Below are 13,041 nucleotides of genomic sequence, written 5' to 3' on the forward strand. Positions count from 1 at the left end.
TTAATCATTGAAATAGGACAGTCCAAGAAATTAGAAGCTGCCAAGTGACCTTCTAAATTTCAACAATACAAGGTCAAAATTGAAAAAATGTCAATGTCAGTACTGAGGTACTTTGAATTTCCGTTCACATATTTTCTTTTCTATTACTATTACATTTCTTTCTTTTGAAATTAATAGTAATAAAGAATGACCTAATAACAAAAGCACAAATAAAATAAAAAACCCCAGGAAACAAAAATGAAAACATTTAGAGAGTATGAAGTAGTAGCAGTGGTCACTCTGTATGAATATTGGTTATTTTCTGTTCCTTTATTACAGCAGCTACATTACTAAGAAATGTCAAATTTATTCTCCTAGATTTCTAACTCAATGATGAATTTCTATGTTATCTTGCTTTGAAAATTTATCAAGGTTAGCAAATAGTTAAGGAATGCTAACTGTTTGTATCGTTACAGTAGTCATCTAGTTTCGGGTCTATCAATCTATCTATCCACTTATCCACTTACTAGGCAGGACATACTTGATATCAATTACCGCATACTACAGAACATCTGTTGCATTCATTGCATCTATTTTTATGGATTCAAAATAGTTGCCTTCGTTCAAAACGAAACATTATCTTAAAAAGTCCAATACACTACTTTTATATTAATGATTCCTAAAATTATGGAAAGACGAAATATATCAGTATACCAAAAGCTAGACATCGGGAATAATGACTAGATAAATAAAGGTACAGTTATTAATAATGCATTAAGTCAAATCAACGAAAATGGTACGTTGAATATGGTGCTTTCTCATATATTACTTTTGATGGACCGAGTTAACGGTAAAAATCATTAAGGCGGGTTGTCTCTTGATGTTCCATCATTAACAATATATGTACCGGTTGTTTATAAATTTTCAATTTTAAGAAATAGGTATAAGACGAAAACAACTCGTAAAGTTCGTATAGTAGTGCCGGTTCTAAGTCTCTTTTGGCGGGAAAATTTGAGTTTTCGTGAATCTTCGTGTTGCCTCATTATGTTCCGTAAGGCAATCGAATTTTATCTCTTCCCTCCATGTATGTAAAAAATCTATTAGTACGTGGGTGTGTGTTTGTGTTAAATATTTAATTTCTAGTTTGAACAGTAGATTTCCTTCTTCTAGAGACTATTAATGACAACTTTCTTTCTTAAAGATTTAATTAGTTCTTAAAAACTGAAGGAATGTGACAAAAACAAAATACTGGCTTTTAGTAAAAGGACAACACAGTTCGGTGAGAAAATCTGGGTGGAACTTAATCCGGAAACCAATAATAATTGGACCAAGGATATTGCTGAGGGAAAATCATTTTATCTTTTAATTTTAGGACGGATGAGAACATGAAGTGTATGTCTGATAAATGAAAATTAGCGTCAAGTTATAAAGAAAGGTTAATTAAAGATGTTAGGAGTGCAAAGAAAGATGAAAGTACTTGATATAAAATATAATAAGTTGAAGGTCTATAAATCTAGCAGTAATAATGAAGGAGTATATTATGTACATATCGTTTAGGTCGTTTCAATTACTTTTATTTTTGAGATTGTATGATGAATATGGAGATAAAACTTCATACTACCAAATAGAAAAAACACGTTTTCAAAAAATAATAAGCGTACCACGTGGATTTTGCGCGGTATTTTACAGAGAAACTTTAACCGCACGATAATGAATTGTGGTTATTTGATTTCAAAGGAAAGAACTGATCCTCTCATTTACATAATTTTGATTTTAAAGCACCGAAATAAAACAAGTGAAATTCTGTGTTTATTTTTTTATTCACACCATTAATGATATATTCCCGTATACGTAGCGCTGTTTTCTCCACTTCAAGTCTTTCCTTTTTTTCCTCTCTCCCTCAGGTAGAACGTATGCTTGATCTGTGCAGCATCCGTGGTCACACCCTGTATAAAGGTTGACGACTCAACCGGGGTTGGATATATCTTCTCGATGGCAGCGCCTTACGCATCGGCTTATTCTTAAATTTCTGTTAAGGGAGTCGGTTTACGGTTGATAAGGGAACGCTTATCGGTAGAGGCAGCCGTCCGAAACCAAAGGGTCGTTTACGCTGACCGAGCTACGCGTTCCGGACGAGATAAGAATTTTTGGGTTTTTTTATGGGTTACAGTGAGCTAGCGCGGACTATGGCGTGTCCCTTTTCGACCGGATGATCTAGGAATGAATGCGACAGAGAAAGAGAATATTCCATACAGGATGTTTCAGAAGATATTTGTCTCCAAAAACACCCAAAAAAAAGGGAAAAAGTTCTTACTATAACACCCATGCTGTTTCTATTTAGCAATAATGGTAATTGATGACTTAAAGGTTCTTTTACATTTGCTTGAAGGTGGTGGACAATACATATTAAAAATTCTTGTAGAGTAATAATGTTTTCTGTTTCCCAAACATTTAAAAATCTCAAAGATCAGCTAACGAAGCAATGCGAAATCTGTTGAAAATTTTGATATCTTCTCGATTAATGTCGTTGACAGCTGTTTTGTTAACTAATTAGCTGCGTTAGAAAATGTGGATGGTTTTAAATATTAGAAATAATAATATAAATACTTCTTACTCATCTAACAAAGAATTAAAATTAGCGAATGGCGGCGCAAAAGAGATAGTTGTCTTTCAATTGTTCTACACTACACGATTCTAGATCATTCCTTAATTTTTCCTATATAAGCGAGCACCCTGGGCTTTAGTACAGTTCTGTGGAAGAGGATAAAAGAGGAAATCATTTTAAATTTCGATTCGAAGTTAAACAAATTGTTAACTCAAACATCTAATGAAATTCGATTTGAAACCGCATAACTCCTTAAAAAATCCAACAATACTGTTGTATAGCTCCAAAATCTCTAAAATCTAATCCCGGCATTGTATATCTAAAACCAGATAAAGGAAGTGTGGTGGTCACGAACACAAGTGAATATCAGCAAAAAATCAATATATTTTTACAGACGGATCCTGTCGCCAATTTAAAACAGATCCTACATCTTCTATGGAATGCAACCTACTGTACTCTAACATTCATAAAGCGGTATTACCCCTTGGGCCTATTGTCAGCACCATTGGTTCTCAAACATCCAAATATCTCAGTAAAATATCCGGCCTCATGGTCAAGAATGCCTTCAGGATTTTCTTTGCCATTTAAACTTCATATCTCGTAGCGTATTTTTTACCACTGGATTAGAAATTAATCATAATCTCCCACTCTTTGGTATTTTCACCAATTGAAAATCAGACCCGACATTGGGTCATTCTGTTTAAAGGAAACCTAAGCACACTGACCGATACCTTAATGCATTCTCACATCATCATCCTGCCCAAATATGATTTGTTGTCAATTCTTTTATTTACAAAGTATAAAAGTATCTCAACCCCAGTCACTGAACTCAGAATTAAAATAACTTATAGCGATATTAAGCTTTCCCTCTCAAAATACACTTCTCCACAACCTTGCAAAGACAATGAGTGAGAAAGCAACTTTACACTTGCCATTGTCGTCTTGTCTTGTCCAAAAATTTTTTAACAACTTTGATCCGTCAAAGACAAAATTCCGTTTGAGATATCAGGGACTTATGGCATTCCCTGCAAACTCAGAATTAAAATACCTTAGCGATATTAAGTTTTCCCTCTCAAAATACACTTCTCCACAACCTTTCAAAGACAATGAGTGAGAAAGCAACTTCACACTTGCCATTGTCGTCTTGTCTTATCCAAAAATTTTTCAACAACTTTGATCTGTCAAAGACAAAATTCCGTTTGAGATATCAGGGACTTATGGCATTCCCTGCTAAATGATCCAAAAACACATTGGAGAGGCAGGACGAAAAATGTATATTAGATTCATAGAACAAGAAAGTGCCTTAAGACTGCGTCACATACACTAATCAGCAGTTGCCGAACACGAACATGTAACAAACTTATTCCACAAAACAAAAATTCTTCTACCAAATAAAAATTCAAGAGAATATGTGGAAGTTTGTTTTAAAAAACCGTAACTACTTTGGGCATTGATTTTTTTTTAAGATATTTTTTCAGATGGATCATATCGTCAACTCAAAAAATATCTTACGTCATCTATGGAACGCAACCTCGAATCTACTTTTCAGGCTTCTTCTCTATCAGACTCCTTGAAAAAGTAAAACCAGGATTACCCCTTCGACCTATTGTCAGCACCATTTGTTCTCCAACATATTACCTAGCAAAATATCCAGCTTCTTTATTAAAACCCGTTACAAGGATAGTTTTGTACACTTCATTGAAAAAGCATTAAATTAGACACACAAGATATTCTGGTGAGTTTCGTCCCAATTCAACTGCCAAGATCATTTCAGATATGTTGAAATACGAGAATCTGCTGGAATCAAACCTTCTCACCCTAAATGAAAAATGCTTGTCTGGAACACTCCTGTCATAGCGAATATATTTATGGAAACCTTTGAGAAGAAAGTTCTCGACTCCTTCCATGCTAAAACTAAAATTATGAAAACGCTACGTCGATGATAATTTTATTATATGGTCTGTTGGTCAAGAATCCTTAGTAGATTTTTTAAACATTTAAAATCTATACACCCTAATTATACGTTTTAACATTGAATTAGAAATTAATACTAACCTCCCAATCTTATATATTCTTATTAATAGAAAATCAGAAATGACATTGGGTCATTGTGTTTACAGAAAACCGACGCACACAGACCAATATCTTAATGCAGTGTCACATCACCATCCGGCCCAAAAATCATGGGTTATCAACTCTCTTCTTTACAGAATAAAAACACTAACCGCAACCTTCGTTAAAACGTTAAAACCAGATATACCATTTGTCCAAAAATCTCTGAATATCTTCGATCCGTCAAAGACAAAATTCCATTTGAGATGGCAGGAATTTACAGCATTCCATGCATATGCAGCAAAGAAGAAACCGGACGAAAAATATCAACTAAGCTCAAAGAACATGAAAGAGCCTTAAGACTAAGACAAACAAACTAATCAGCAGTTACCTAACATAAACACGAAACCAGACATAAAATATTATTTGATAAAACTAAAATTCTTGCATGAAATTAATTCTTCCACCATCGAAAAATCCTTCGAAATTTATAAGCAACCTAACAATCCCTACCGTCTCGCCAAGAAGTTTCGTAAAAAGCCTTTAAATTCTTTTTATACAGCGTAATACTCCATACTCCGCATCATAATGACACAAAGAATTTGCAATTTGTTTTTGCAACCTATCCGCGATAATTAGGTTCGAAAATAAATAAATTACGAACAACAAAAACCCATTTATGCGGCGTTTAAATTACCCTTAACGCACGACAGTGAATTACCGTTCCGTGCGGAACGCGTCCGCCATTTTCGCGTTATCCCCAACCGTTAGACCGGTTTCATATTTTCGACCAAAACGATTCGCCGAATAGATATCGCCAGAACATATTAATTTCAAGCGTCCCCCTTATCTTCCGGATATGTGTGCGGGTTAAATCTGGGCAATTTATAGAAAAGGCTTAATCGCCCCCGAGGGGATTAAAGGGTCGCCGTAAAAGGGCCATAATTAAACCCCCGCCGAAAAATCTGACAAGCCGAGGGGTCCTGCCGGATTAGACCCGCGTCGCGATCATTCGGTTCGGTGTGGAGTGACTTTTTTGCTTTATAAGAGACAAATAATATTGACACAAACATACCAACATTTACAAATCTTCGGGATTCCTCCTGCGTCGAATTTGCTAACGTTTCGCCAATCATCCAGCACTGTAGATTATACAGTTGTGAGCACTTCGACGGGCTAACAAAGAAAAAACTAAAAAACTAAAAAAAAGCTAAAAGATAACGGGGAAGTAGACTCTTATTGAAGCGTTGAAGTTGTTTAAAATTGAGGGGTACGTCCGACTTTCGCCATGGCCACCCAGTTGGTGAGGGGGCTGGGTAAAACATAAGCGAAATTAGAGAGATTTTGGCGCCACCCGTTTTTCACCGGACGTAGCTTCTCGAATAGTGAAAAAATGATTATCACAGAACCAGAAAGGAGGAGTATTAGCTACAGAAAAAAAGTCTAAGCAATTGTCTATTGTTATTGAACAAAGTCTAAAAAAAGGGGGAAAATCCAGAAGTACCAAGGATTAGGACGGGGGCAGAACACAACGCGGCGGGGGCCACCTGCGAAGGGTTTTTGGGGCATTGAGGTTATGTGCGGTTTTTTGCTCCTTAACCGGTCGTACGTAACCACTCCAACGCAGCATGGCAATATAGGAAATTTGCTTTCCTTTACTTTACGCGAGACTGCTTTTGACTTTGAAAGTTCTAACCTTAATTGCGTTTGTTTACATTGTAGCTGAGATAAGTAAGAATTAAATTGAGATTGCCATCACTACCCTATTTTGAAAGTACGACTAGCGATTCGGGACAACGTAATGTAAGTAGTAATCTAAATTTGCTTCTAAGCGTAGTTAATATTAAATATGTCAGCAACTTGGATTGGAAACCTCGATGTCGCCTGCGAAATCGAGTAAAACCAATTATTATTTATTAGGACAAACACCGAACGGAATTTAAGGTAAGTCAATGCAAAAATTGTAAAATAGTTGACTTAGCGATAAATATGTAATAATTTCATAAATAATAATAATTTAATATTTGTATATATGCCTATTATTGATACCTGTTAAAATTACGTTGATTAATATTGCTGGATTAAACTTAGGTATTTAACTGAAAGTAATTTAATGATTTGGGGTAAATCTAGGCTGTAACACAGTGCGTCCAATATAAGAGACCCTAAAATTAGGAAAGATTTGACGAAATTTATGATCTCGAGATCTCCATCTCAAACAGCTGATGAAATTCGATTTTGAAATCTCAAAAATGCTTAAAAAATCAAAATCTCATAAATTTAACATTCCAAAGCCTGAACTTGTCATCAATACAAATGAATATCACATTCAATATTTCTTTTTCAATTCATTCTTTCTTTCAAATTATATTTGAGATGCCAGTAGCTTGCACGAATGAAAAATATCAACTAGACTCAATGAACATAATAGAGCCTTGATACTGAGGCAAATAAACTGATCAGCAGTTTTTTCGATAAAAATAACATTCTTGCATGTAATCAATTCTTCTACCAACGAGAAATCCTAGCTAGATTTATATAGAATCTAGTTCCGTCCCCCTCAAAAAATCTATAAACAGGTGTAGCGTAAAATGCGAGCCAGTTTCAATCAAGCTTTGAACAAGCCAACAGGATGATTGGCGAAACGTCAGCAAGTTCGCCTTAACAAAAACCGGCGCAGGAAGAATCCATAAGAAATAAGACAAAATGACCACAGTAGGCGAGTATTGCAGCACCCACTTGAAAGGTCACAGAGTCTTAAAGATTTTCTTTATGTCGTCTAAATTTATTGAAATCGACTGTAGCCAATGGCAAGAAATTTGGAAAAGTTGTTCAAAACGCCCTGTATAATCAAGGGAGATATAGCGTTGTTTTTTTTTTAACTCGCCTGACTGAGAAAGCGAGAATTTTAAGAATGATTTATGCAGTATCTTTTGGTCTGTGGGTTTGAGCCTCGTTTAAAGAAAGGTTCTAAATTCATGGTGAGAATGTTTTGCTTTTGGGAAGGTGGATTCTCAGAATCTAATGAATATTTTTCCAGTTAAAGATTTCTCATCTCCTGAATGAACTTTTTATATAAAATAAACCAGAAACCGACAGAGTGTCACTTGTCACTTGAATGAACCTAAAACTGTCAATTGTTATTATTATACCTTAAAGGCTTTCTCAATTAATCACAGTAGAATTAATTATCTCTTCTTTAACAGCTTTTAACGGGATCAATAGTTTATCTAAAATGTCAGTTTTTTTGGTATTGCCTATGGTCTTGTTTTTCCCATTCGCATCTTGTAGGTATCCAGTCTAGTTTATAGCGTCGTCAGATTTATTTCACTGGTTCTTTCTTCAATAGTCCTTTTCCTATTAAAGACGGACAACTTATGGGATGTAACTTTACGTTTACACTTTACTTCATTCAACAGCGACCTCTGTTTGCAATTTTGGCATTTGGGTATTATCGAAATTTTTTTATTCTCCCACATAACTAGCGTTATTGTCGTTTTAAGATTCATTAACCATCACCCAAATTTCTAATCTATTGATGTATAATGATATCCGTTTAATAAATATTCTTCCTGTGTATTAAATCAAGGGTATGAATTTTTTATGGATATTTTTCGAACATGTGATAATTAAACCAGTACCGTTCTTGTGCTGGTAGATTCAGAAATAAGTCGTTTAGGTAGAAATTTAAAAATCACGGGTTTTCATGTGACCTGTTTTGGCAATAATCAAACGATTTTGTTACTTACCCATGGTAGGCGAGGATGGATAGGAGAAAGAACACGCATGCCAACACGTCTGCGCGCCCAACGATTCCCGTTACCTGAAAAAAGAAAAAATTACAAATCAAATTTCATATATCTGACAATGTCAAAAATATAAACAATATATTACGCACATTAAATAATAAAATAATATACAAATATAAGTAGTGAAGTAAACAAATGATAAAGTTTGATAGGCAAAACAACCGGACTATTGGCAACAACAGACAATTCATGGCTGGGATTTTTTAAGTGGCTAAAGCTACTAAGATTAGTTTAAACAATTAAGACAAAATTATAAATAAAAATACCAAAAAGAGTTAGTATTCCCTAGGTTTAAATAACACTGTCCTTATGATTCGCTTCTGCCATCTAAATACTTCTACCGAAGAGAACCCAACTCGTCGAAACTTTTGCTATTAGATGCATCATCAGCAAACAGAGATAGATAGCTGACTCTGAAAATTGAAGAACCTCCCTTAAAACAGGTTTCGATTTAGAATACTGTTTGACTTCTATCTGTCAAAAATATTATAGCCACTCTAAAAATACGCAGTCAGTTCTACGGTCTTGTTCTAAATTGAGAAGAATATAATTGTAAAGTGAAAGAATTGCCTGATCTTTCGACGAAAACCGAACTGCATATTTGAAAAATAATTATTAACATCCATAAATGTTCGAAACTAACATAATTTCACCCTTCTTGGGAAGGTGAAAAATTATTGCATTTTTTCTGCAGGATGGAAAAGTACTAGTGTAAAAAAAATAATTTACGAGATTTGGTTAGGGCTCAGTGATAACACACCATCACAACCCGAAGTATTCTCCTGTGTAACACAGAATAATATCGACCATTTCCCAATCAGTAATTGGAGCAAGATAAATATTACTAGATATAGAGATTTTAATTAAATCCATGGATGCAGCAACAGTTCTTGGAAGCTATTGAGAAAGTGAACAAGCAAACATTTTTGTCATGATTTTTCCACAACTTTTTAGGCTGTCTTGACTTGGAAAGAATATGTCTATTCAGATTCCGCAACCTAGCACTCTTACTAATAATATCTGGAGTTATCCATGGAATAATTAAATTTTTCATTTCAGCTATTGCCAAGAGCACCTAAAAGCGAGCAGTCAAATTTTGACAGTCCGCAAATTTTTGTTTTTTGAATAATCGCCTGGTCTGAACTATCACCGGAATGTCTTCGAATTTTACGATATAACCATTAAGTGGTCTACCGTGTTTAATGGCTCGACTCGACTTCATTATTCAAAACGAATGTGAAGCTGCATTTTCACCTACTTTCATAAATTTTCGAGGAACACGATCGCGATAAATCTCGACACGTTTTTCTTTCGGTAATTCCGCTGGTCCGCGGAGTACACACACATACTATACGTTAACGTCATATACGTAGTCGTAGCGAGCTAGCTAACGTAAATTCGATTGCTCCTAAGATAAATCTCTTTTATTGCTGACGCCGGCAGGGCAAAATCTCATTGTAGTGCGCGCTGCCGCTAAAAAACCGAAAGATTAATGTTTATGGGTGCACTTTATAAGTACCATTCCGGTCTGTGGGGTGAGGGGAGAGGGATTGGGGGTAACACATGAAGTGGCGATAGTAAATCGGAAAATAAGCGTTATAAAGTGCGATTAGATATTTAAGAATTTATCGGGCATTGATCGTTTGCTGCGAATCGCCACTAACAGCGCAAATTACTCATGCGATCCTATGAAACCTTTCGTTCGAATTATTTCGTTGTTCCTTTTCGAAGTATTCGCAAGTCTGGCGGTAGCTAAACGAATTTTACTTCGATTGGTGTACGCAACTGTTGCATTACAGATTTTTAGGTTGCAAACTAGTAACTAGAAAGAGGCCATTTTCTCTACTATCTAGAAGTTACTTTTGGGTCGAGTTCTTACTCATTTCCAAAATTGCTCAAATCTTAAATCTAATTATTCGTTCACAATCCACATGACACAAAACCTAGTCATTTTAGTATGCTTAATTTTTGAGGCCCCCTGTTCTAATCTCTAAATGAGTGCAGAGAACTAAAAATTGTTGGTTGTAAGTTTGGTTATATAAGCTTCTTTGCTTGGAACCTGTGCTGCTATCTGTAGATGAAACGTATGTGTTTGTTTAGCTAAGAATCTATAATTTCATTTGTAATGCCATCTATCGATGAGTGGCGAAACTTACTCGGAACTGTTTGGATAGGAACATGTAATTGTGATATCTGTGGACTCTCCACGGGAGACGGGGGATGGTCAAGTTAGGTATTGGTACTACCGAAACGAGTGATTGAAGAAGCTAAAGGCGTCTTGAAGTGACACTTTATCTGTGAATAATTGCATATTTTAGACGAAGGGCTCTTTCAATTCGTTTACCCGTCTTCAACGGTTCTCAGGAAAATAATTATTTTCTTCATTCTTCCGAACGAAACAGCTTCAGTCAAATTTTGTGCATTTTTAAAATAAAACACCCTGTGCAGTATCCGATATCGATTGCTTTTCGAAATAAAAGCAAATTGCGTTGGAAGGTGGATTATTCTGGCATAATTCATCTTCATTCAATCATAAGTAATTCATTTCCCGTTTTACGGATTAATAAAAATTTACTTATTATTGTTCAAAATGGAGGGAAATCAGTATTCTAATGCTGGTTTAATGAGTTTGTTTATTATGATAGCTAGAACATGCAGAAAATTTAATGAAACGAATCCTGATTTCCAATGTGCTACGGAAAATTTCCTTTTTTAACTTTCTACCGTCCTAGTAATTAATATTTATTTGAAATTTAGAATGACAATGTTGATGCATCTTTTTCCAAGAAGCGGCAACGCTGCTGCTTTATAACCAACCAAACCAAATCGTCCAGCGTATACGTCACTGTTTAAGTCCAAAAATGTTTTATTTTATCCTGCAGATATCCCGTTACCCTTTTGTTTTGCAGAGGGAACGTTTAATATAAATGATTCGTACTGATTTAATTTTATGTGCGTGCCTTTGGAGAGTTCCTCGATATCGGCTTCATTATCCATCCGCTTTATATTTTGTTGTATCCTGCGGAATTCACGTTGTTTTACAGATGAAAAGTTAAACGGGAATTGTTGTTTTCGACGGATTTAATTTTGGTTTCGCTGTGCGTATATATCGACACAGCGTTGAAAATGCACGATGAAATATTAAATTTCAACTGTGGAATGTTTCACTTTAGTGCTGCGCTGATATAATGATGTTTAATTAATTTAAAAATAATTGCGATTTAAAGTATCTGTAGTGTTCTAGGAAGTAGGAAAGAAGTCAAAGCATTAGCATAACAATAACAATAATACCAATATTTTTAATAATATTAATTATAGTAACAATATACTTTAGACTTTATTGGCCATTAAATACATTACAAGAACAACAAATGCCAAGTCACATCACAAACACATTCTAATAACATTCATAGAGAGCAACATAATTATCAGATAGACAAACACCAAACATTGAAACAAGAATTAGCTAAAAAAAAAATAAGTAAATAAATATATAAATAAATTCCCAGTTAGTATTATGGAGACACTCGTGACGCACCACGGATGTACTCATATGCAGTATAGAATGCGTTCTCCAATAAAAATTGTTTTATTATCCTACAAAATTTAGTGAATGGCAGATCCTTGACAACGGTTGGTAGAACATTGTAGTAATTAATGTACAATTTATTTAACTCGGAACTAACTAAGAAAAGCCTTGCGGGTATGCACGGAACCACCCCACAAAACAATAGCGTACGCTAAGTGAGAATGGAACAATCCTAAATAAGCAAGTCTTGACGTGATAGGAATGAGTGACTTGTTTAAGATTCTAATTAGAAACAATTGACTTGACAGTTTGTAAAAGGTGTTCAATGTGATCTTTCCAAGAAAGAGTACGATCGATCCAGACTCCAAGTACCTTAACCAGAGCATTGTTTAAATTGTGCACCTTGCTACAAGAGAAAATAAGATGGTTCGTTTTATTTTCGTTTACCTGTAAGGAGTTCGACCCGAACCATCCACGCGCTCTAGTCTTATTGGCCATACTATCAATACTAAGTTCATATGGGGTCCCTAGCTCGGGATAAAAGAATTGTATTATCAGCGTTAGAGCGTAGTTTTACATGGTATGTGGGAAGGCAAATCGTTGATGTAAACTATGAACAGCAGGGGCAAGAGCACCGAGCCCTGCGGCACTCCAAACGATACCGGTAAACTAGAACCACTGAATTTTCCATTCACTTCGACACACTGAAGTCTACCGCTAAGCTAAGAGCGCAATAATCTGTGACGCATGCCCCTGATGCCATACCATTCGAGGTTCTGCATCAGCACTCCATGATCCACACAATCAAAAGCCTTGGTGAGATCGCAAGAGGTGGCCTCCGCTATTTCACCAGCGTCAAAGCTTCAACAATGCTCCCCACAAGACTTAGTAAAGCATGCGTGGTGGACCTTCAGCCCCTAAACCCGAACTGTTCTTTGCACAAGAGTTTGTGTTTTTCAAAACAGTTCAGCAAACGATCTTTTAAGATTATTTCGATTATTTGAATAATAATAACTAACCAGGCTAAATGAAAATTCCAAACTCCCATAAAGAACCAATAAACAACA

At 35.4% G+C, this 13,041-nt stretch overlaps 1 protein-coding gene across 3 annotated transcripts in view; it reads right to left on the reverse strand.

Annotated features, from left to right (window-relative positions):
- Positions 1-13,041, reverse strand: part of LOC132706109 (protein O-mannosyl-transferase TMTC1-like) — a 464,920-nt gene that overhangs the window by 106,328 nt on the left and 345,551 nt on the right. For all 3 annotated transcript variants that reach the window (XM_060677221.1, XM_060677222.1, XM_060677223.1), the window contains one exon: positions 8,386-8,459. In XM_060677221.1, coding sequence (XP_060533204.1) covers positions 8,386-8,459 — 74 coding nt within the window. The remainder of the gene's footprint in view (positions 1-8,385; positions 8,460-13,041) is intronic.

This window comes from Cylas formicarius, unplaced genomic scaffold (genome assembly GCF_029955315.1).
Source record: "Cylas formicarius isolate icCylForm1 unplaced genomic scaffold, icCylForm1.1 PGA_scaffold_8__14_contigs__length_24414737, whole genome shotgun sequence".
NCBI classification, from domain to species: domain Eukaryota; kingdom Metazoa; phylum Arthropoda; class Insecta; order Coleoptera; family Brentidae; genus Cylas; species Cylas formicarius.